Raw genomic sequence first — 26,328 nt, 5'->3', positions numbered from 1 at the left:
TTTAGAAATAAATGAACTGCGCAAAGGACGAGGACAGAGGTAGAAACGAGTACGACACACAGAGCGCAGACTTCCAACTGTTTATTTGGCGCAGACACAACAGTATATATGACAGCAGCAATCAGTTTGCGGTTAAATAAGGTTTAAACATGACCGTCCAAAAAAGAGAATTCCTTGTCTGATAGTGAAACAGATTGCATGCTTATGCAGTCGTGACCTTTCTTTTTAATGAAGTAGGCTTCTACGAGTTTTCTTTCCGTTGCCTCATACTGTTGTGTCTGCGCCAAATAAACAGTTGGAAGTCTGCGCTCTGTGTGTCGTACTCGTTTCTACCTCTGTCCTCGTCCTTTGCGCAGTTCATTTATTTCTAAAATCATGAACCAACTAGCCCGCCAAAAGGTGTTACTTTAGTATACGATCCACTAAAACTGTTCTTTAATTCAACGCCGGCAACAGTTATAGTCTACGTTCGTTTTATTTTGAGCAGCTTTCGGCGTGCCAACTTTCTGTCTGCCAGCTTCAGAAGAAGGCTTCCCGGAGCCAACGCAGAGCTGCAAGCGCCACCTTGACGTCTGTGTGGAAAATGTCGTGCTCGTGCAAACAGGGCTGAAAGAAAAAACAAATACACCTGTATGACCGTTATGCTTGCCCATTTCTCTGAGTGCCAGCTTCACCTATATAGCTCTTCAATGTTTGCAAATTCACAGCCCTGCGTGCGATCTCCACAGCCCAACATGCACGCGCATGTTCGTCACTACGCAAAGCGAGCAAATTACGCGCCATATGCACGAACGCTGAAAGTGGCGCCTTGCAGAACTGCTTTATGGAATGATCCAGCGCGAGCATTTTTTCCTTTTAGAACACGTTCGCCTCCAGCGTGAGCTTTCCGCCTTTGATAACACCTCCACATCCAAAGCGCTCTTTATGCCCTTGATAACATATCCGCCTCTAGCGCGAACTTTCTACCTTTGATACCTTCACCTCCAGCGCGAGCTTTCCGCCTTTGATAACACCTCCGCATCCAGACCCCACTTTATGCCCTTGATAACACATCCGCCTCAAGCGCAAACTTTTTACCTTCGATAACACCTCTACATCCTGCGCGGGCTTTCCTCCTTTGGTAACACCTCCGCCTACAGAACGAGCTTTTTGCCCTTGATGACACATTCGCCTACAGCGCGAGCTTTCGAACTTTGATAACACCTCCACCTCCAGCGCGAGCTTTCCGCCTTTGATAACACCTCCACAAATATATATATATATATATATATATATATATATATATATATATAGCATTTTACAACATGCATGGTGCTATGCCAATGAAAAGCGCGGAGAAACTTGAATGTTGGTCTTGGCATCACATTCGTTTGTCGTTTCCTCAATCACTATTCCTTAGTTATAGGTAATGAAGAGCTTACAGGAAAGAGTAAACCCCTGGCATTCCGAAAGTGTATAGTTCGATTGAGTAGCTCAAGGACTACTACCTGGCGTCAAGACTACGAGTTGTCGGGAAATTCGTGGTTCGCATGTGTCAAGATCTCCACTTTACAAGAAGTACGGGTGACCCGCTAACTCTCAATCGGAGCTCAACGTAATTAAAGACGACATTAGTTCCCGAAAAGTCGTCAAAGGCTTCTTTGTGAATGAGTCTCCATACACTGGGATATGACGGCTGCAGCGCCACCGCGCAGCAAACGCATTAATTCATTCTTTCATTCGTTTATTTTATGTGCTCACGAAGAGCGGATGCCCGAGTGATTATGTTTCAAACTATGGGTACAGCCATAAGCGACCTTCATTTATTTTATTTCCTTTTATTTTGTTTCCTCTACGATATCATTGTGGCCACTTGACAGGTGTATCGCCGCAGCGTTCATTTCACCAACACAAGCTTTGAGTAGGGGTTTATAGTATTCGTCGGTTTCGGTTTCTAACATTGTCCATCAGCGCCTCCTGGAGGCTACCATCGACAAACATCAATAGCCAGCTGATAAAGATTGGTTCGTACGTTTTGTTTGTGTGCGTGCGTGCGCGCGCGTGTGAGTGTTTCTGTGTGTGTGATCGACCGCTTGTGTCAGCCAAGGCCCCTCGATGGGTTCCCGTTTGTCACGGGGTTTTATAGGGACAGCTGACGAGAGACCCCATCTACGCGCGGTAGTCACACTTCCAATCCATGTTTGCTGGTTTGGTTTTCGCTTTTTTTTATTTCTTTTTTTATGGGCTCGGAATAATTCCGGCAACGTTATAAGCGGCCTTTTTTTTTTTTTTTTTTTTTTTTTTTTTTTTTATAAACAGTGTTTAGATTAGATTTCGCAAATACTGCAGAACATTCGGTCTGGATATGTGCACACTAAGTGCCACCCGCTTTAGGTCTGCGGGAGAGATGGTGCTATATAGAGAGCTCAATCGCGTCGTAAAGCGGTCCCGATTCGTCGTAGCGCACGACCGCACTCAAAACGAAAATGTGTGAACCAGACTCGACTCGAAAAACACATGGGTGTTTCTCTTAACCAGGAGATCACACCGCTCCCATACATCATACACGATGACAGGATTATCTACGGAGGCGCCCCACGCGTGTGTGAAGTCTGTTTGCTTCGTTCATCTCTGCAGACGGTTCTTGTACGACCGACGTGATAATATCGCTACATCAAAAAAAAAAAATTGTACGGCGATTTGCTGGGCAGACGTGCCGCATACGTGAAACGTTCTACCGTCGCGTGACGTTAAATCACATGACGTCAATTTCCTCGCTATATTTAGCGGGGAAACTGAATTGTTATGTTTAGGCTACGAGACGTTAATTTTCCCGCTAAAATTAGCGGGAAAATTGATGTCACGCGACCTATACACTAATTCGACTTCCCCGCTAAGTTTAGCGGAGAAACTGAATCGGTGTGTACGTCTGTGACGCCCCATAATGCAACGCTGCGCGCGTTGCATCACGGGACGTCGCAGGCCACGGCTTCACGAAATCCGGCAGCAACTAGCCAAAGAACGTTTCGCGTTAACGGGAAACACACCAGTGTTCGCAGACTGTCTTTTGTACCGCTGTTATATAAAATTTAAAAAAAGCCCGCGGCTTAAAGAAAAAAAAAAGAATAATATGACTGTGCTCACCGCTCCTTCGTCCACGAAGTGGTCGAGTTTGGCGAATGTGCTGTTTGCACAGAATTCCTGCAACGCAACATACGCGTGAACCGAGAGTTTTTGGCTACGTTTCAACTTAGGACCGTGCATCGATTAAAATAGTAGCCTATTAGTAGGTGGCCTCTAATTGATTCATCGATCGACTTTTGTAAGAGCTGGTAAAATTATTAAAGTGCTTCGGAAGTGTCAATGCAGTAGCATCATACATTTAGAGATCACGACGGCTCAGATTCAATAAAGTTGGCGATGCCGGGACAGTTTATTATTTAGTTTATTAATTCGTTTCCATGGTATGCATTCAATTACCACGAACCGATGGCTGAAGTAGAAGACTGGAAGAAGTTAATACACGTGTTCACTATCTTAAAATGACAGATACAAAACATTATACAAGGAAATAAAGATCCTACATATTACTTCATTTTTCTGGAGATTATTTTTTTTATATTTAAATACCGGACAGTGGACAAAAATCTCAGCGCTTTCAGTACTTCATTCATTTCTCACTTAAAACAGAGCATAACGCCGATAAGATTAAACGCGTACACTCCAATAGAAAAATGTCTATATTTGGTGACAGGCTAAGAGTTCAAAGGAAGCTCCTCTCACCTCATTCCCTTTCAGCAGAGCGAATGCCAGAAAGGGGGCGACCTCCTCTCCAGTCTTAGCTTTGCTAAAGTGGAAAGGGGCGGAGCTTCCCCTCAACTCTTAGCCCGTCACCATCTAGCAAATATAGTAGGGCGGGAGGATTCACTTGAAATTGACCAAACTTATCGGACTGTGTGTGTGTGTGTGTGCGTGGGGGGGGGGGGCAATCATATCACGTGTGCCATGTATATAAAACGGCTACATGTGGCATCACTTGCGCAATTCTTATATATTAGTTAAGATCATACATATGGCATTTCCGTAAAAGTTTTCTTGTCGCCTTTTTTTTTTTTTTTGGGGGGGGGGGGGGGAGGGGGCGGTTGGGGGGCGCACATTGAAAGTTAGCCACCCCTTTAACCATATTTGATTTCCAGGAAGCAACAGCCTATATTTGGCGATACGACGCGTCATCGAGCTTTTCTGGTGTAAACCGATGAAATCCAGCCTTCTGAAAAGTGCCACGTGCATTCATACGATTTAGCTTATCCCAATATAACGTTAAACAAACGTATAAGAATTTATAATTAATTGGTTTAAATATTGCACTACACAATTTTAAGGGATTCGAGACCATCTCCCGCATCTCATACACGTATCAGACATGTGAAGCACAAAAAAAAAAATAATGTCAGTGCTCTATGTCGGATCTATTTAATTAAAATATCTTAATTTCAACGTTATTAAAGATAGGTAGAATAAAGCAATGAATTTTATGTGGCAGTGAAAGTATGATGAACAACCATGGTCAAATATCAAACTGATCCGTGCGTTCATCATTGAGAAAAAATGCACATACTATGTCATATGGTTCCTTTATGTGGAACAATGGGATGTAAATTGTTTAGGTGCATAAGGTATTTTTGTTGTATTTTTCAATTGCGAATTTATGGATAAACAGTTCAATGCCGCAATGGCCAGACCAACTTACCGGATTCAACTTGAGAAATATCATTTTTAGATGCTTCGCGACGCAATCGTAGATGGCATCCTTGTAGTTGTCTCTACCCTGAAACGTGATGGCCTGAATTTAATGGCTTATTTGGAAGCGTTGGATGAATTCTTTGCAGTAGTATGTTCCTTGAGTCCGAATATTCAGTCTCTTGCTTATTTACGAAACTTATTCGCCGTCTAAGAGTCGCTGCGTCATCTATACGCGGCCCCCTCATGGCCTCCGAGATTGCCGATGCCCGATGCTTTCTCCAAGGGGTTCATGCCTCCGAAGGAACCAGACCCTTCCCAAAAGTTCTCGCTACTTGTACTCCGTCTCACTGTAACTTGGCAAACGGCGAAGGACACGTTTACTTTTTCCCTCTATATTGATTCAAATATGTATTTCGAACGTATAAATTATCACTTGAACAGGACTTAACGTTCTATCCTAAAAATCATGCAATTAATCCCTTTTGTCCCATGTAAGTTTGTGTGTGTGTGTTTTTGAGTATATATATAGTACGCATATAAATGTGCCAGGCGTTTGCTTTTCATGTGTCTATCTTTTGTTTTCTAAGAGTGTGTGTACTTGCTGCAAACTACGGAGGAATGAAGGCCTAAGTCAGGCGTAAATGCTTATTGTTTCTACCCCACTACCACTCTTGGCCCGCGAAAATCCAAATAAACTTCAATTCAACTCTTTTTAACTCAATTCAATCAGCGCGTCGGAGGAAAAAAATTTGCCTGTACTCTACCCCGTGGGTCCTCAAACTTGATTCCCAGAAACCCAGAGAAGAGTAGCATCAAAGTTTCCAGGTGCTCCCAAATTTTTTCGACCGTCCCTAACCCTGAGCGAAGTGGTTTTCCAGTCTGAGCAATCTCCGAGTCACCGACTGAAGCATAACTATGAGCCCTACGTTACCTAGCATGCGCATTGAGTTGTGTATGAGGTCTGCGGACCTCTGCACCGCTTTATCGCGTCAATGCCAAGACCGGGAGAGGCTCCCCTTGGGTGATGGGCCCAGCTTGAGCTTACAGAAACAAACGAAGAAAGGGCGTCCTTTCTTCGTAAGATTCTGTAAGTTCAAGCTGGCCCATCATCAATATGTACCAACTAGCTCAACTAAACTTTGCAAGAGGTTCCTCGGCAGCGATTCATGGCAGTTTGGGTTTCCTCGATACTTATTAGTTCGACCACTTCCGATATAACGAGGATTTCGGGTTTTCTGAGTTTATTTCTCGTGAAACCCAGAGGCTACTTTTCGGTATTATTTTTAGCTCAAAAATTCAAAGTTCATGAAAGTTAGTTTTTTTTTTTTTTTTAATTTTCGAGTTTTTTTTTTTTTTTTTTTTTCTTAATCTGGAGTTTGTTTTATTGCGTTCCCAATTTTTAGAAATTAAGAAACAAAATAGATAATATTCGGGTATCATGACACGTTGTCCTGAGGAATTTTGACGAGCCTTTTGTCAGTAGATTGATATTTCAAAGGAAACTGAAGTGATATCTCCTCAGGACCACTGACCCTGCAGCTTCTTATAAAGTTTAGTTGTAAAACACCGTCTTTTCATCTTTATTTTGTCGTTGTGACGTCGAAATTCGGAGTCTTCGGATATATCCGAATTGAGAAAATACTTACCGGCGAGTGTTCTTCTTCGGATTTTTTTGTCTTATTATTTACCCGAAAACACGGAATTCCAGCTATACCTCACTATACTCGTTGTCACGTCAAGCAAAAAAGGAAGTTTTTCGCACATTATGCATGCGCTGCGCAAAGTAGTTCTTACAAGATTTGGTTCTCGAAGAAGCGAACGATGAGATTGGCGTTTGAAACGTGCACATGTCTCGATAAAATGACATACTGCTGATCTAGGACGCACCAACATACATCTTGATTCAATACATGAAGGGGAAAATTAGTGCCGTCCCGCGAGGAGCTTGACTACTTTTACTGTGGTTTTGGGGGTTGCACCGACGTCAGTTGGTCAGACATAACAGAGAAAGGGCGCGTGAGAGTGTATAGTCACCTCTGCGTTATTGAGACGCTTTTGGCCACCAAAAAGCAGGGCGGACTAAGGTCACGTGTAAGCCATGTATATTTACTTACAGCGCGACTGGGACAAGGACAGGGCGGGCGTTGCCTCAACATAAGGCTACGAGAACACCACAGTTCCATGAAAGGAACCGCTCACACGCATCTCGCGATGCATTGCCGGGATTGCGGATGCCAACCCCTGTTCAACAAGACTACACTGATGTTCCGACACAACCACAAACTACCCCGAGAAATGATGGAGACGTACCACATAACAAAAACCGGATCCTTGTGTGTGAGCCAGCCCACAGTGACTTTGATGAAAAGCGAGATCGGATTTTTGGATCTCGGAAAACTTGGCCGGTTTCGCATTGAGTGAAAGAGGAAGCGCCAGGGCCACGGAGGGGCATGCCTGCACGAGCAGCAGCAGCATCACATGTCTTTTCTTTTCAATAGAATCAGTTGCTAGTTCAGCGCTTGTCCTGTGTTTCTGTGTTTCTCCTCTGTCTGTCCTTGTCCCAGTCGCGCTGTAAGTAATTATGAACTCTTACCAACTCGCCCAATTGTCCATTTTGCTAAGCCATGTATAGTTGCGCGCATTGCTGTCGAAGCCACGGGCGGTATAGAGAGAGAATATCTGCGGTTCTGCGAATATTGTTCGCAGTGCCAGTCTCCGAGAGGGACCAAAGCGATGTCTGGGACACACAAAAGAGGTCCCGGGAAAAAGGTGAGTTTCTCCTTTCCCTCTTTTTCAACTGCCCGGGCTACGCTCTCGCTCCTGTACCTTTAGTGGGGGCTGTCATGCGCTTTGCCTCCGTCACTCCGTTAGGCGCGAAGGGGCCGTATCGTTCGCACAGAGAGCATTTTTAATGCGGAAGCATTAACTGGGTCCCATGGAGCGAGCCGACGTCATCAGCTATGAAACCACGCGAAAAGCCTAGCCGAACGGCACCTTGTTTCCCAGATACCAAAGGAGCGGAGTAAAGGCCCGTTCACACTCTTGCGACCGTAAAGGGGTATTCACACGAGGGAGAAATCCCGGGGATTTCTCCCCGGCACGCGCATCCCACGACGAAAACGTCAGGCTTTGCGATGTTCAAAAGCCTTGCGTTTTCATCTCGTGATGCGCGCGTGCCGGGGAGAAATCCCCGGGATTTCTCCCTCGTGTGAATACCCCTTAAGACGCGAGAGGTCAGACCGGTTTTTAAGCCTCTTGCGAACACTTAGGACCAGCTCCGCTGCAACGCATCCGGTCCTAAGAAGTCGCAAAAGGCTTAAAAAGGCTCCCATTGTCCGCTACGCGTCAGTTTCAACATAGCCTCCCGCGAGAAAAGACGGCCGCCGTAGATGGGAAAGGAGGGGCGGGGAAACGGTAGCGGAAAGAACCTTGCCTGCTAGCGCCACAAAAGAGCGAGCGGCCAAACGCAGAAACAATCTTTTTTTTTCTCTCTCTCTTTTCTTGTCGCTATCGTGGAGAGGAGAAACTCAACGTCCACCCTTTCCCGTTTCTCCCTGCAGCCTTTCGAATCGCCGCGCCCATTTCTCCCGGAGTACGAAAACGACGGTGACGAAAACACAAAAACAAGCGTGGTTCGGGAAGCGGCCGCTCATGACCCAAGCGCTCGCTGTCTAGGTCTGCCTTTTCTGCTCTGCGCTACCATATTCGCGTCTCCAGCTCGACGCTCGCCCTCCCGCGGCGGAAACGGGAAGCGCTCTAGTGAGGGTCCCCCGATTCTCCTGCTCAGCGGGCATGGCGGAACTGCTCGCGATCATGGCTCGCGAAATGTCGTTTCCGAATGCAAACAACACTCTTCACTGTCCCAACGTAGTGCTGCAGCCGGTATGGGATTGTGCCTTATTGGAGAGTTTTAGTATTGCGCATAGAAGCAAACGCAAGCGGTGTGCGTTTGCGTTAGAGTTGCGTGCCCCACGACGTGCGTGCACCTCATCGCCATGCGCCATCCAGGACCGCAATTTCGGACTCCGCGCACGCGCAGTCTGGAACGCGCAAAGCTAACGCAAACACACAGGGCTTGAGTTCGCTCGTATACGCAATATTAAAACTCACTACTGTTTCACCGGCTTCCAACGCCAACGAAACGTACTGCAGTGAGCCGACGTGCAAGCAGGTAGGCGTTCCTCCGAACTGGAAAGGCTGAGATTGGCAAAACGACGGTAAGCAAATACAAAAGTAAATAAATGTTATGAAAAAACTAGTAATTCAAAAAAGGTTTTTTTAACTTTTGGGCATTTGGTCTGGAAGTATATTGGCGGCGACTTTGGACGTTTCGCCGATTGTCAAAAGTCGCGACTTTGATAGCACAATATACTTTACCCACAATTAATGTAATTTTACATGGATTTCTCACATTAGCTAGAACTTTTTCATTTATTTTAGACTATTTTTATTTTATTTGTAATTAAAATGCAGCAATTGGAACCAGTGATGATAATTAGCAGTTTTCATTGTCATATTTCTTCGCGCGTTTAAAATTAGATCATAAGCAACATTATATTAGAGCTTAATTAATTACTTATTCAAATATGCGAATCTTAATATTATTATCACAATACAAAATGCGGCAATGTATGCCTCTAATTAAAGCAAAGATCACGAGAATACTCTATTTAACCATAATAGTCTTTCCAGAAAGGTATAATTCTGTTTTCTTTTTAGCATATGAAAAACTCTTACATAGTTATCAAGATAGACACACAGTTAAACGCTGGATGTAATATGAAGTCCTACTCGTCACGCGGTGCTATAAACACACACACACACACACACACACACGCTTCAGCTGTCTGACTCGGATTTCGTCTTGGGTTGTTGCAGTGAGAGCAGCGTTTATTAGTTTATGCGTTTCGTGGACCTATTGTAAAAATTGGAATTATTCTCTTATTCTTGTGCTGGGATAATTGTCATTATTTCCCATGACAATTATCTGAGCGAGAGAAAGGCAGCAAGAACGCAGAGATATCAGCACTGATTTTTTCAACAACGACGAACATCAGCCTGGATCGAACAGTATGTCACAAAATAAAGTTTCCGCGAACAACTTTTCTAAGTAAATAATTACAATGTGAGACACATCTTGAGCCATGAACGAATCCGAAATTAAGACATTTGTCCAGAAATTAAATCCAAAATAGAGATAAGTTTCGGTTTCGCTCCAAAATTAAAAAGCGCAACCTTCCGTAATTAATACGCTAAACACCGTTCTTGTTTTCGGGTTAAAGAGGCGACCTACGCTCATAAAACATTAGCTTCCTCGTATTACCAGAAATAATTTATGTCGCTCAGTGAAACCAGCACATTAGACAGGCTCAACAGCGGCACGCATATCTGACCCTCACTAAACCCGCCATCTTGGAAAATGAGTGGCGCCACCTATAGTTCGTTGGAGTCGCGAATTGGTCACCGTTCGGCGCGCTCCTCCTCTCCTTTTTCCTGCGGCCGCGCGCCCTATGGCTCCGTCGTCGATGTGCCAGGCTTTCTCCGTATAGAGGAGGCTATGGTTTCAACGGCCGCCACCCCATGGCGCTGCGTGTCCGCGAGGCAGTGGCTCCACGCCCAAGGTCAGCGCGCTGAGGAGAGCAATTAAAAAGTGAAAAGCCGTTGTGGAAAAAAGGTCGCCCCTCTTCACTTCAGCTTTCCTACGTGCGCGCCGTTTTCCCCCTCGCCCTCGTTCTTATGTTGTATCTACTTCATGTCCCGCTGAAGGCACTCTTGACCGTCGACGCAAGTTACGCTGCAGACGAAATAAGGGAGCGGAAGAGTGACGTGCATGCTTTCGTATTCACAACTCATAAGAAGTGCTTAAATGTACCTCAAGCTTTTTTTTTTTTTTCGCGGGGGGGGGGGGGGGGGGGGGTGACGTTGTGGGCTTTAACTTTCGCATCTTACCACCACCGCGAAAGCGAACATCACATTTTCGCGGAGTTACAGCTTTCTGCGATGAGTAGTTCATTGATGCAGGCCGACAAGCCGGGTTTAATTTTCTCGAACCAACCCGGTATATTTGCGGATCTTCAATATCGATATTAAAGAGCGACTGTTTCATTAAACCGGTTGCGCTGTGGCGTACCTCGTTCATACAGCGCCATTATGGCTCAAGGGATGCGGCCCACGCTTGAATTGGAGAATAACTGGTTTTCAGTTCAAGCCTTTTCCAATCCAGATTTAAGGACATCTCTAATAAATATAACGTCCCCGTGTGATAAGTTTAGTACCTCTGTCTCCAGTACAGTCCGGTGTTTGTGAAAGCAGAGGCGGAACAGCAGGCAGACCTTCGAAATTCCCTGGAAAGAGGATATACCTTTTTAGACAGTAATACATCAACAGCGTCCCCCCCCCACCCCCCTAAAAAGAAAAAAAGTACAGTGTGTTTTTATTGGAAAAATAAACAACCGTCCGTATGTATATAGCCCTAGCAGTCATAACCATGCACATGTCAAAGGTTCAGTACTAACCGTTATCATATTAAGAAGCTAAAGTGATTTTCTTAAACTTTCAACGGCAAAATGAGGCCAGTTTTAGGTAACTGGCTCGAGTCAGCTTTATTGTATTCTAGGGCACTGTCGGCGACCATTTTCCCATTGAAAATTTCCGTAAATCCCCTATAAATTCTGAATCAAATAACGTTTAAAAGGGACGTCATTAGTTTCGTATAAAAACATTGTCTCAGATATCAGGACGTCCTCGTAGAAGTGTCCACAAAATTTCAGCTCGCGATTTGAAGAATAAATCATATAAAACGCGTCTGAAAATTCCTGTACTGCAACTCGTTCGTTAAACGAGCCGTGACGTAACAGGATCTAGCCAAACTGAAGCGTCCAACCGAAATTGAAATTCAAGCCGAATCGGGGATTTATTCGAATTGAAGCGTCCAGCAGAATCGGAGCTTCTAGCCGAATTGAGGATTTAACCGAATTGAATCGTCCAGCCGAATCGGAGATTCTAGCCGAATTGAGGTTTTAGCCAAATTGAAGCGTTCAGCCGAATCGGAGATTCTAGCGGAATTGGAGATTTAGCCGAAGTGAAGCGTCCAGCCGAAGCGGAGATTCCAGCCGAATGGAGCCGTCGGCCAAACGGACACTTCAGCAGAGTCGAGATGACACCCTCAAGGTTGGTAAGGTGGGGATCTGCGAAAGGCGTTACACCACGAGTAGGGGCTATAGTATTATCTGTAATGTCACAGGTTTCATCGAGTGGCGAAACGAAAACGTGTGTATCCAAATCTCAGCTTTTCGAATTATTGTCCGATGAAATGTAAGTTATTTTTGGTTTGATAGTTTAGCAGAGCAATCGAAGGTACGTAAAATTGCGCGTGGCGTGAATACGTACGATCGCTATATTTAGGCCGGCGAGACCCTTTAATAGGGGGTTTTGGTGGATCGTTTCAGCTGTTCCGCTACGCTTTCTGCAACCCGCTACAATATCCGGGACTGCAGGAAAGAATAGCACCGCGCATGAACACTAGTGGCACATCTTCGTTCCGGAGAGCGTAGAGGAGGTGGAAAAACGGTCAACGAAAACTCCCTATTGGCGAAGTGCTAATTGGCATATTTGCTTTTGAGTATGCTCCTGCGAGTCGCGCTCGATTGTAAGTGCCTACGAACACAAGACTAACAGAACACGCTAGCGCACTGGCGCCATCTATCAAGGAGCCCTGGAACACTTCCGCTCTGCCGATAGGCTATAACTAAACCGAAGGTTTTCCCGTATTAGCGAGGTTATATCCATGACCGGCCTATAAGGAGTGGTCGCTTATGAGACATTGTCAGCCCACAATGAAAGAATGATGCAGAAAAAAAAAAAGAACTTTGGTCAAAATGTTTTTGGGCCACTGGATAGATGGCGCCAGTGTGCCAGCGTGTTCTCTAGACTGTTCTCTCGTCGTAAGCAGCAGTTGCGAGCGAGCACAGTGCACTGCCGCTTAGAATTAGACGAGGTCTGTGCATGACATCATCGTCGGTAGATTCCCGACCCACCCCGAGCGGCAAACACGCCGAAATTCGACGCGTGAGTCGCCGGAAAGCGGGAGACGCGTCCGTCTTGGCGTCGCCGCCTGCTCGCGTCGCTATTCTTCGCTGAATCGAGTGCCAAAGACACGAACCTGAGAGAAACTGATTGGATTACCTCGAAAAGCAGCTTCCCCGAAGCCTCAAATTGAAAAGCCAGCGTTTCCTTGACATACTTGGTTACACTCCTGACAAAACTTATGGCGACCTATGTCCGAAAGTCGCCATTCTTCCAACATACTTAAAACACTCTTGGAAAAACGTATGATCTTATGGCGACTTAGGTTACATCGTCTTCGCAGACAGCACTAACGTCTGCGTGTCGGTCCTTCCATACAGGTGAACCCTCCGTTTTCTGCCAACGCTAAAGGCTGTTCAAAGAGGACACGGTTTTTGCAGTTCACAGCATTTCCTGTATCGGAGGGGGAGGGTTCCCTCCGGCATGAACCAACTTTCGGAATATTTTGACGCTGTTTTTTTGCCGGGGGAAAAGTTATTTCTTCATTTCCGTTTTTAGACAGAAGCTTACAGCGTGCTCATCACGTGGGTCAGGAGAGTCAGCAACGCGCTCTGCTGGCTGTCGTCAAGGCATCCACTACCAACACCTCGTAGATAACAAAGCCGCGTAGTGCTGATAGAAATGTCATCAGCGAAGGCCAACGCTGGGCACCAACTGGACACGACGATTCCGTCAAAGTTCAGCTCAAACTTGACTCTAAGCAGAGCACTGACGCAGCACTCGTTCTCAATCTGTGTTCAGATTGGAAACGAGTGCAATTTGAGTCACTAGCCTCCGCTAGTGACGCAAAAAATGTAAGCACTATGGCCTTGTCTTTTAGGCGGTGCTGCCCCAACCTCCTGAAAACAGGTTATGGGGGAGACGGCAGCAAGAAGGTCGGAGGAAAGCCGTGCTGTTTTCGTGACTGATATCGAGCTCACTTAAACGTAGTACGCGCGCGCCGCAACGTTCACGTTTCCTTTTTTTTTTCTTTCTTTTTTAGAAGCATGCGCGATTATTTGTGTGCGTATTTTTGTCGATGGCATTTGTTGTGTGCCGTTTACACTATCATTTACAGAGTCCTCCTTAAAGTGTACCTTTTGCAGCTTCTCTGGGTGGAACTTATATTTTCCGACCAGTCTCGTGCCACAAAATTGCAACGTCTTTGCACCGTAGTAGGCAGCTCTCGAAGTCTGTAGAACACCTGGCAATAAGAGTGAAGGGGTCACCACTCGGTCATTTCTTCAAGAACGGCAAAGCAGAGACAAAAGAATAGCGCTCGATCGATCCACGTATACGCGGAGCACAAGATCGTCTGCTTCTTGCACAGGAATTGCGATGACGACAGAACGCCGAGCACTTATTGGCTGATTGAAAAAAGTAGTGGGTATAGACATCAAGGCATCTAGCATTGAGGTCTACCCACTATCCTTTCAATCAAAGCCAATCGGAGCTCAGCGTCGTTCTGACGTCACCTCAACTCCTGTGCAAGAGGCAGACGATCTTGTGCTCCGCATAGAGTATCCACAATATGCCCAGGGCAGGTAACTTTACCATCGTTATCAAGAGAACGACACCAAGTCATCCGCTTTCGGCCCACAGGTGGTCGGGAAGGTACTTCAAAGTCCTTCTGTGTACGGCGATGCCATTCTTTGTTGTACCAGTAGTACCCGATGCTGACGACGCGCGCATACAAATCAAATACAAAAGAGATGGCCGGTAGCAAGATGCCACCGCAGCATAGTGAACGCCAATAGGGAGTTTTCGTGGACCGTGCTTCCCCCTCCGGTAAGCCCTCCGCAACTAAGAAGCCGCTACTGCGCCCGCGCGCCGATGGCCTCGACTGCAGAGCTCCGGGTGTCGTGGCGGGTTGCGAAAGCGTTGCGGGACGGCGAAAACGGTCTACGAAAACTCCCTAATAGCTCTTATCAGGGGACGCCTTCATGCGGTCCAGAGCAAACAAAAAAGCGACGTACTTTGTGTTATTACTTTGAACAAAACGCACATGAAGACACACTAATCGGGACAAAGTAAGAGATTAGCGATTCGAACGCTGTTCAGCTTAAAACCGCCCCATCTGCACTTTCTTTGTCTCGCACCGCAAGAAGAGAGTTAGGCCATCCAAAGTGATGACAATATGGAGCGCAAGTTCTTCTGCTTCTCGCGCGGGGGTTGTGGTGACGTCAGAACACGGAGCTTTGATTGGCTCTGATTAGAAGAATAGCGGGTAGACCTCAAGGCAGTTAGCATTGAGGTCTACCCCATATCCTTCCAATGGGAACCGATCAGAGCTCGGCGTCGCTCTGACGTCACCGCAACCCCTGCGCGAGAAGCAGACGAACTTGCGGTCCACATAGATCCTTTTTTTCAAAAGTCCGTCGGATAACATGGCGGTCGCCATTTTTTGGGCAGGAAGCGTGTGATTGGATCCGAATCCTTGCCGAACACGGACGCGAACTCGATCGTTTTCGATAATAGCTGGACCGAGTTGCCGCCGGACACTGACACAATCCTAGCTCGTGCCCACTTCACGCTGAGAGTATATATACGTGCGCAAAAAAATGCAGACAGGGATAATTGGTGCAGCCCTTTTGAAAAGGGTCTGTTAACCATGAAAAATCAGTGAGTGCGCAGGCGAGCTGGTGGATACTGATCATAATGTACACTCTCAAGAAAAAAGGGTGTCAAAAGGTGTATTCTTACGCCCTTTGTCCCATATAATACACCCCCAAACTTCAATTCGACGTACAGTGCCCTACAGTCAAACAGACGGCGCGAAATTTTACGAGGGGCTTGATAGCCGTGTGGTACAACTTATTAAAATATCTAATGTACGTTTTACTGAAAACAAGAAAAACATTCGGGGTTTTCTCGGCCCTACTGTAAAAACCCGGTGTTTTCTTTATGTGGTCTTTGATACGTACTTTAGCTATTTAAAATATTGTACCACACGGCTATCAAGCCCCTCGTAAAATTTCGGGCCGTCTGTTCGACTGTAGTGCGCTGTACGTCGAATTGAAATTTTGGGGTGTATTATATGGGACAAAGGGTGTAACGATACATTTTTTGACACCCTTTTTTCTGGAGAGTGTAGAATACCCGAGACCGTGGTAAAAGCTGGGAAACTTGGTCGAAGAAAAAAGACAGGGGAAAAGAACATCTTGAGACGGTATTTTCCCCCGTTATAGAGGGGGCTCACGCGGTATCCAAGCGTGCGAAGCCTCATAGACGCAGCGCTTCGGCGTGCCAAGGAAGCTTTGATCACGCCGCGAGAACAGCGAAACTTGCTTTCGACAAGTCGTGCTTTTCTTCCTGGGCCACTGCGCTTCCGTAAAAATTTTCACGTACTCTGAACGGCAAGTCGTACGGTTTACACAGGGTGTTAAAAAACTAGTTCGGCGAATGAGAACGAACGAGTAGAAAACGTGTCTTTAGCCCGCTGCCTCCTTATCTTCAACGCTAGCAAAAAAAATAAAAATAAAACGGCATGCAAGATGGCCGTCCGGTGGCTTCGCTCGCGCTGCAGCGACCAAGCGGGGATGCGCGATCTAGCAATTGTCGTAGAGATCAGTGGCCGAGAGACTAAGGGGACATTTCGTGGCCACGCCTACTTCCGTTACACTTCGCTCCATCTATGGAGAATACGGACACGCCGCCTCCTGCCCCTTATAACCTCCTTTGGGAAAAGGTGTATGGCGAAAGTTTTGCGGTAGTTGCGAGATCAAAGTTACATACTGCCTACGAAAAGTGGTCATTTATAACATCAACAGAAGGTTTTCGAGACAAGAGAAAAAAGAAATATGCGCGAAAAAAAGATGGCCGAGGCTACATCCACGCGCGGGGACGTAGCCAAGTCGGGAGGAGATAAGGCTCCATCAACGAGGTAGAGGGGCTTAGAGTGATAAACCAGAAGTTCCGAAGTGGCACCCCCCCGGTTGCCGCCATGTTTTACGCAAATGTGACCACTCGTCACGTGACCTCACAAGAGCCGTGACGTCACAGGTAAGATGGCAGCACCCAGAGCTGGCGGATGCGAGTTTGTTCGGTGCGCGGCAGCCGTGATGTGCAGCTGCTTTCCGACGACTTCGGGCTTTTTCGTGCTCGCTGACGCAGGTATATTGTGAAAATATGAAGGAATGAGACTTTATACCCTGTTTGCTCAAGATCGCTCTGGATCATATGGATATTAACACCTGTGAGACAGCATCAGCCGTATCGCCGTACCGGTGCTCGGATTCCGGGATGTGTTCGAGGATCGATAGAACTTTGAGTGCTTTTAGCATGAAATTTTCGCGTTTTCTTAGCTTTGTTTGAACATTGAAATGTCTATGAATCGACGCGAAAGGTATACGTCGCGTTAGGGCCTAGGAGAAGTTGTTTCAGGCCTGCGTCACCGAATAACCATAGCAACTTTTAGCGAGGAAGCTCCTGCGCCCTTTGTGCTAATCGGCGATTCTACATTCGATCGCCTTTCTTCCCTTTTTGGTGAGTGCGAAGTGCACACTTATTTTCAGCTACGAGGATGACGTTTTATTGAGTGTGGGGATGAATAAATCGTTGCAGGCACCGGCTTCAAAGCTATTCGACTTGCAATAACAACTGTTTTGGTGTATGCATAGATTAACTCACCTTTTCCTCTTTCGCAGGATTTATTGCAGCAATACTTTTTTTCATAAAAACTGCATTGTATTAGTCAGTCAATTATTTACTTGGTCTAATTACCTGGATAAGATGATTCACATTTGTGTTCATCCCTTGCCTGAAGAGCAGTCTTGTTGAAAAATGTTGACCATTCCTTTCGGTCTCTTCAATAGCCTTTTTTTGAAAAGTGTGGGTTCTCTATACTTCGTATCATTGTAACCTGGAAAAGGACAACCGCCACAGCCCCCTCGAGCCAATCAGATAGACAGAGCGAAGGTGTGTGACAAATCTGTGCAGACGAGCACTCTGAATGACATGTTGTCATGTGCCTCTCTCCAACGTGCATATTGGCTCACCGAGACTGTAGCCTTTGCTGTTTGCCAAATTGTGATGAAACAAATTACAGTAGCTACTACTCTAATTACCCTAGGCTTTCATACTTTGGTCATTTGTTCGACAAGAATGTTACGTCCACCATCACTGTGAACTCGGCTCAGCGCCCATTGGACTCGAATGCTGCATTAGCATTTGACGTGAACTGGGGCCCATTTGTGTGCTTTACGCCGAAAAAAAATGGCAACAGTTGTGTTGCTTGATGGGTTTCTGCAAAGGGTCTACGTATAGGAAGTGTCCTGCTACATAACAATGCATCAACACATACGATTAAAGTACGTGCTCAGAGGTGTGTTCAGGAAAAGTGGAATGAGTGCAACCCAATGCAACAAGTCTGCCAGTCTGATATGTCCCATCAATTAATATTGAAGGGTCAGAGATGCGAGTGTCCTCAAAAGGACCTGCGCGTGTGGTGAACACAATTCTTGGTGTATAAACTCTCAAGGCATAAAGGCAAGCGGAAATAGGTTTATCTGGTTAGTGTATCAAATGTTTATTTCCACTGCATTACATAATTATTGATTCTTAGTTAATGGTTCTAGAACGAATTCTTTCTGCGACAGTCTCCTGTCAGGCGTTCAATCGTAATACCTGTGGACCTTGTTGTGGGATGACGCTCCTGGCACGTCTGTGTTCAGTTTGGTCGAGTAGCAACTTTGACCGACTGATGTAATCTTGTAATCCTACGTCATGTGCGCCTACTGACATCTGATGCACTGAAGCTGCAGGGCTGGCTTCTAATCCGCGAAATTTTCCTGGTAGTTTTCTGCATCAATGCAGCAAGCTCGGGCATGTATTGGTTATATGGCTGTGCCTTTTGCTGTACCGTTGACTTGATAGCTGGCAACAATGTTTGCTATCCAAGCCATTTCACTTCCATTTCGTAATGGAGATTTATTGTGCATCCCACGACCACTGCAACTTGTGCAAGTCTTATGTGGCAAAGTGAAGTCTCGTGATGCTTGCAGTCCACTTTTGAGAGAAACCAACCATTCTATTTCTTAAGGTCACTGAGCGGCATTCTCCCTCAAAGTTGGAAATTGTGTGCTTCATGGCGTGGACACAGATAATTAGTGCCAGCGAATTATTAGGTATTGTCCTTGGGCGACAACCGACACCAGATCAACTCTCCTTGCATTGCCGCTCACCTGCTTTGTCGTGCTTACCTCCCGTCCAGATGAAGTAGATCACGAGCTTCGGGGTAATGTCGGCACCAGGGACAAAAACCGCCGAAGATAATCCTCAATCTTCCCCGGACGCTCGTCAAGACGCGGTCGAGGGTCGTTCGGCACGAACCCTTGCAAGCCAATTCATTGGTACGGGCACCTCCAGTAGACAAGGTCGGCCTCATGCAGTGGTAGCAGAGTGGTTTTCGGTGGGCCATTCGAAGTACCTCCGTCTTCCTCGGTGTACTTTGTTCAGCGCGGACCTACACTGGTTCTTCTCGATATCGAAAATGCTTCGGCATTGGGGTATTTCATTGAATTGGCATTGAATAATAACAGGTAGCCGGTGGTGGTCGTTGTGACTTTGTGGCATAAGTCGCCCTCGTTTTGTCAAATGCTGCTTCGCTCGAAGAAGTCTCCAGTTGAAATGCCTGTCAAACTTCTGAAAAAATCTCGGCGATCAAAATTAAAGCCGGGCAACTGATGGCAGGAACTAGCTTCTTTATCTCCTCCCGGACACCGTTGTGAATGATGTCACGGATGCCTGGGGGGCTGGCGTCGAAGTTGCAACTTGACGACTTGAGTGTCGCAACGCTGGGGAGTTTTTAATAGTGACGTGCTCGGGCCTGCAGTGTGCATTCAATGTTGGAAGCTGTATTGATATGAACCCTTCGACTGTTGTCGTGGGGTTGCGGACAAGGCTTCTGAAGGTGTCCCTCACATGAAGACCATGGGATTCTTAGCTTCTTGTCTTCTGTAGCATCAGGGTTGGCGTGGGTGCTCGATCAGAAGCAAAACATCCTCCACGAAGGTGGTGACGCTCTCGTTGGGGCCGTGTCCTGGACAGAATCAGGAATTCGGCTCTCTCTTGTCAATGTTGGCTGATGAACATGCACTTCAGCTCGGTCTTGCAAACTTACCACGACGTTAAGGAGGATTCGCGGTTCTCAAACCAGTGCCTCACAGTTTCTTCCACGAGAAGTATAGGTTCTGCAGGAGCTGGTTGTCCATCTACCCACTGTGGCGGGCGACATGGTCATATTGTTCAATCCAGCCCTCGACGTCTTGTGCACCTTACGTGAAAGGGCATCGGAGTGCGAGGTGCGACGGGCGTGCAAACGATGGTGGGAGCAAACGTGGTTAGCTGCGACAGGGTTGTCATTGTTGGCTTAGTCAGCTTCGGTTTTTCTGGCAAAAGACCTGATTCCGTTGGTTCTTGCTGGTAGCAGCGCCTGGCTTGGATTTCAAGTTCTTCGTGGTGTATTTCCGAGTTTCGCCCTTGTAGTACTCGCTCGTATTGCAATTTTGCTGCCGGGCTCGGGATAGGACTTGGTTCACGGCTCGCCGGGGGTTTAAGACTCGGGATAATGTGCCACCCGTGTCTTGTTACCGGGCAACTCGGCTGAGGAGCCGCCAGAGTAGACACAGAGTGAAGGGCTATGGGTAAAGTGTGCAGCACCTCCACGAGAACATACAATGACAGCTGAGCATGACCTAGAACTTTCCAGAATAGTAAATATTGATAGAAAATAGGACTGGAGCAAGCATCCGAGACAATATAACAAAACAGACAGAAAAGAGTCTATCCTGACCACTAAAGAAGCTGCACTGCTTTAGTGGCATTCTGTCTGAATAAATCCTCTCCTTCGGGGTCTGGCGACTGCCGTGGACGAGATGAACTGAAATCGATGTGAGACCACTTTTCTGGTAATGAGCCGCTGCAGACTGCCGTCGCAAAGCGGCGTGAATGGGTGGACTGGGTAGGTAACGCGCGCGATGAAATGTCCACACAGCTTGCAATTCGCGTAACGAGTGTTGAAACTTTGGTGTCGACGAAACGTGCGACAGACCAGCGGACTCAATACCAACTGCAACACCTGTGCTCAGTGAAGGTGCAAGTCTACGCCAGAACATTTTAGTAGGCAGCACAGCATCACCTAAAGCACGGCGCAGGAACTACCAGCTTGAAGGCAGCTCTTAGGCGCGCCGCACACCTGTGCTCCGTAAAAGAGCACGTCTACGCCGAAACAATTTGGGAAGCAGCACAGTATCACTTAGCACGACACGGGAACTAAAAGCGGCAAGGCAGCTCTCCGGTGCACCGCACAACCAAAGTGAGCCTTGGGGCATTTGAACGAAGCGACACCACGATTGCACACTGCCAAGCACGACTCGCGCAATTTCCGTCGCTAAACTGTGTATCCAAATATATTGCACAAGCTTTACTGCAGATCTCGAAAGTTCCGACGGTCAACGAGAGCACAGAAACGTCGCCTTAAATTTTATCCTAGCGGTATTCGAATCAATCCGAGGTGCGAGCAACGTAGGGCAGATTGTCTCTTCCGTGGCAATATCGCCGTCGGTCACCAGCGAAATGCACACCGTTCCTCCGTATTTTCACCTTGTACCTACGTCAGACACCACGCTGAACTCTGAAGTCGCTGTCGACCGGCCTCATATGACGGCTTCTGCGCCTGAAATCAACTCGCCGAGACGAACGACAACCAACAAAGCATCCGACAAGCTCCGGCACAGCTGGGGCCAGCCGCTTCATGGGCGCTACCATCTTTCCTGTGACGTCACGCATTTGGTTTGGTCATGTGACGAGTGGTCAAATTTGCGTACAATGGCAGCCGCCTTATGGGGGTCACTTTCGAGTGCAGACCGGAACCCCGGTTTATCGCTCTAAGCCCCTCTACCTCGTTGGGCTCCATCCACGCAAAAGGTCACGTGACTTATAATTTAAAGACATAATTTGTTTTTATTTACATATTATGCTTTTTTACAAGTAAATATAGGATCTAAAAATAAAGAGGTTACTTTTTATTGTTGTTTTAAAGTTAATATATCACGTGACCTTACAAATTCTTAGACAATTTATCAATGTTTCACTGTTTTGTAACACTGATAGGAAATATCATGCATCATAAAAATAGTATCCGTAGATGTCTTTATATTTATGCTGTCCAGGAGTCACACACACGTGTGGGCAGCGTGCGTGCCATCCGTGCGTGTGGGCGTGCAGCCTCCAGCCATGTGGTGTGGGCTTGGTTGGCTTGGCGCGGCTGCGGCCTCTGGGGCCTTCGTCCATGTGCACATCGCTGCTGAGGCGAGGCGGCGAGGCTTCGCCGTGTATGTGATTGGCTTAATTCGTTTAAGGCGTTGTAGTGTGAGCTTATGTGCATCGAAGGGGACAAGTGCGAGCACACGCTTCGTATGTTCTTGACTTGCGCGCACGCTCGCTATCTCACAAAGATTGTGCGAGAAAGGAAAGCATGCATTAGACTCAGTAATAACGAACCTATTGAGAGCATTCAATCGAGAAAACTGGGTAAAAGACTCCAGAAACAGTTTATTTCATGACAAATGAAACAGTAGCCGATGCACAGATGCCACTCGTCCACGAGATCACCGATGGACACGAAGCCCTTCTTGCGGCAGAACTCCTGCAGGAGCCAGTTCACTTCTCTGTGCCGATCATTCTACGCCTGGATCACTGCACTCTGCCTACGCTGACACTCCTACGAAAAGAACCTGTTCTCCCAACTCGGAAGAAAAAGCGATCTGCGTCGTCGGATTGCGTTCCTAGATCTGAGCGGCCAGCCGACGGTACTCGTATGCGCAGGCACAAACGCTGGTGTTGTTTGTGCCAAAATCGAGCAGGGCGTCAGACACTTTGAGAAGCAAAGCCTTGATCCTAATGTTACTAAACACCCGCACTTCGACAGTCACCCGGTTATTCGGTGTGAAATACTGGGACAAGTATTTCACCATCGAATCCCCGGCAACCAAAACTCGAGGCATATCAGAAGCGCGACCGTGTGAATACACAAAGTTTCCTTGACCAAGAAAAAAAAAAAAAAAAAAACCACTTCAGATAAACCCGCTTGGGGAAGACCAGGCAGGAACAGCAGTCCGCGCACAGCAGGAACGCAAGGAGCAATGGCGACCGAGCAAAAGGCAAAACAATGGGAGACAAGACCGTAGGTTGATTGCTGCGTGGACGGAGAGAAGACGAAAAAAGAACTGCTTCCGTCCACGCAAAAAAGTGACGTGGGCGCCGGAAGTGACGTAGTGCGTGGATGGAGCCTTATCTCCTCCCGACATGGCTACATCCCCGCGCGTGGATGTAGACACTCCCAAAAAGGCCATAGGAAATACGTGGGACTGCCAAGTGCTCCACGGCTACACGATAGGTGGCGCGATAGGTGAAAAAGAAAGAGTTTGGTCAACGGGCGTGGCCTGCTTAACAGCTCGTGAATTACTATCGTATACTACGTAACTAGGTCGTTTTAGAGCAACGCACAAAATTTTAGCGCACGCTAGCGCTAAATTTAGCGCTTGCGTTAGCGCACGCTATGCAAGAGTTTTAGATTAGCGTTTTTCTGCCGCAACGCAAAAGACCAAGCATCTCGCGCTTGCAACGCCACCAAGATAGTAACAATTTTTTTTTTTTTTTTCACAGACGAAATGTTGTAACTTGAGAAAAAAACAAGTTTTTTGGTGCGAGTAACATTTTAGATTTGTTTAAACAACGGCCGCCTTGCCGGTCGTGGTTTAAACATGAGAATCTGACGTGAGCGGTCGTTTGGTTGTGTCCGCTTGCGTCGCCTCGGCAAAAGAGGTCTCGTATACTGACCTTCGCACACCATACCTTCGCCGAGAAATGTTCGTGCGTCACAAGCATCATGTTGCCGGTGATCGTTGCCCACCTTACTGGATTTTCCAAACCAAGTGCAATATCGTCCCGTATTGAAAATCGCAGTCGTGAGGATGCCGCCGAAGTCGCCTTCACGACACCGCCAAAGTGGCCGCAGCTATTGGGCCCTGGGAGTCGCCATTGTTTAACTGTGCTCGTCTTGGCTTTAGCCAACTCCTCATCACCAATCCTCCTTCGAGGAGCGTACAGACTCTTTGCGTACGCACGCAATTTTCAAAAAGCAGCGTACGCTAAAACTGCGCACACAAAGCACAAAGCGTGGTTAGCGTTCGGCGCGTGCGCAGTGGCGACGACGCTTTGCGTACGCAAAGTTTTAGTGTGAGCTATACTAAAACTCCCGACTGACACGTCACACGAACGCCATGACCACGCCCCAGTTTGCCATCTTCGAGCCCAGCCGACGTCGAGGAGCAGGACGTAGGTGCTTGGCTCTCGGTTTGCTTCGATGTGCAGTCTCCGGCGATATGAAAGACCCACTGGGAGCGCGTGGCCGAGGCGATGGCTGGCGGGGGCGCTGCGAGCGCTCCGGGCATTTCCATTCTGCTTCGAGGGGAGGACGCTCACTCAAGCTCAGCACAAACTGATAGGAGCGCGCTTTAGCTGAGCCCCGAGTGAGCGTCCTCCCCTTGAAGCAGAATGGAACTGCCCGGAACGCTCGCAGCGCCCCCGCCAACCACCACCTCGGCCACGCGCTCCCAGTGGGTCTTTCATATTGCCGGAGACTGTACGATTGCATTGTTCTGTTTTAAGTCAGCCGTTAGCGGTACTTATGCTGTCTCGTGTTTGTTCAGGAAATACGGTAGGTTAGGCTCCCGGTTACCTTGTCCATTCTCCCTTCGTACGTGCGGCGACGCGAGACCGCTCATACGCATCGCGTATGCCCGGGGCCCGGTGCGGCGAGCAAATTTAGATATCCTCAAATTTCGTAAATTGCTTCTCTTTTGCTTTTTCTTTCTTTTTTTTTTTTTTTTTTTTTTTTTTGCTTGTTTTTTTGGGCGGGGCACGACGACATTTTTTAATTCGCAGCTGACGAACTTTGGTCCGATTTTCGGGTCAGCGAGCACAGACAGGTCAGTACTTTACAGAATGCCATCGACACACGGGATCTTCTGGACTGCAGCCGTACTTTCTAAGGAAATTGTCCATTATATTGTAAAATTAGCTAAAGCCGAAACGTTCGTTTTACGAAATTTTATTTTTTAAGAGCATTTCTTGTCCACCATGCGTGAGCGTGTCAAGATTGCTTGCTCGAAGCGATACTCCTAACATGGGGTGATCGAGCCCTGCATGCCTTGTGCGATCCTCAACCCCGCCATTTAATCAGTGAGAAAGCGATCCTGTCGTCTAACATCATCATCGAAGAAGCCGGAAGGTTTCGAAATAAACTTCGAGCGGCCCAGCGTTAGGCAACTACTACCCGCGAATAGTAAGCTACCTCGTTTTGATTCCACAGATTAATATGCGATTGATTGGCCGTTTCTAGCAGTGCTGAGTACCCGAGTGCCTTACCGTATTACTATATAGAAATAAAAGGAACAAAAAAAACAGCTTTTTTAAGGGCTTGAATTGAGCTAGTTGGTACAATCGTTGTATTGGTCAGCTTGAACCTGTGAATAGAGACGAAGAATTAAAATGAGAGGAGAAGACATCAGCTCACTGTCAACTTGCTTTAGTGAAGAAACTTTGAATAGGAAAATGATACGTAAAAAAGAAAAAAAGACGAAGTTACTTCACTAAAGCAACTTGATAGTCAGCTGGTGTCTTTTCTCCTTTTAATTCTTTCTCTTTCTACACAAGTTCAAGCTGAACAATACGAAGCTTTTTTATACATAAAATAACATTTATTGGAAATAATCAAATGAAGTTTCAATTCATTTTGATTTGGGAAGGAAGACGGGTAAAATAAGCTGCACAGCGTATGTCATGTAGGATGTCTTTCGCTGAGAATAGTCTCACTATGGTCTGGACCACGGCAAGATCAGCATCATATAACTTTATAAGCAAGCAGCTAGTTAAAAAGCATGTGTCCCTCGAGATCAAAATTACTTATCACCATTTAAAAACCCACACGCTTATGTTCGCAACTGTCACGACAGCTCCATCTTATAAATAAACCTTTCACGCCAAAACAAGCCTTCTTACGTCTTAAAGTTTAGAGCCTGCCGAGGGCGGTTACCTGACTTTATCAACTTTATATTTTGACGTTATGTTTCCATCCGCAACCTTACGGTTGCGGTTGGATCATTCAACGACACAACAGACCGTTTTCTAACCAAAAAACTAAGAAATATATGGCACATATCTACTCAATCGCGTTGCACATGGTAAACTGTCTAGCATCGCAAACGTTTAGCAACACTCTGAGTTTCCAGACGCCTACGTTCACGGCGCCCTTCATCAGACAGTTTAACGCGTACCACGTGTACACTTCATAGTTGTTCCTAGAATAAAGCAATATACTATCGCTAATCGGGCTGATAAACATGGCGATCATGAAGAGCCTTCTATACTCTCGAGCTACTCTCCCTCCTCTCACTCCTCCTCGCCTAACCCTCCGGTCACATGACCTTTCCCGTTAACCAATAAGCGTCGAGCATCACTCTTCCTTTCCCACCCGGCAAC

At 46.8% G+C, this 26,328-nt stretch overlaps 1 protein-coding gene across 2 annotated transcripts; it reads right to left on the bottom strand.

The window, feature by feature from the left end:
• Positions 1-469: 469 nt before the first annotated feature.
• On the bottom strand, positions 470-23,802 carry LOC120844933. Of its 2 annotated transcripts, XM_040216954.1 has the most exons (5): positions 23,626-23,802; positions 10,998-11,066; positions 4,730-4,807; positions 3,124-3,180; positions 470-606 (listed from the first exon to the last, which is right to left on the bottom strand). In XM_040216954.1, exons 1-5 carry the CDS (start codon positions 23,674-23,676, stop codon positions 520-522), a joined length of 342 nt encoding a protein of 113 aa, XP_040072888.1. In that variant the 5' UTR covers positions 23,677-23,802; the 3' UTR covers positions 470-519. The 2 variants fall into 2 exon arrangements, with proteins under 2 accessions (XP_040072888.1, XP_040072889.1); XM_040216955.1 differs by lacking the exon at positions 10,998-11,066.
• Positions 23,803-26,328: the final 2,526 nt, after the last annotated feature.

This window comes from Ixodes scapularis, unplaced genomic scaffold (genome assembly GCF_016920785.2).
Source record: "Ixodes scapularis isolate PalLabHiFi unplaced genomic scaffold, ASM1692078v2 PGA_scaffold4__175_contigs__length_147842914, whole genome shotgun sequence".
Lineage (NCBI taxonomy): Eukaryota > Metazoa > Arthropoda > Arachnida > Ixodida > Ixodidae > Ixodes > Ixodes scapularis.
The sequence above is the reverse complement of the archived record's forward strand: the minus strand, read 5'-3'. Positions and strand labels throughout refer to the sequence as shown.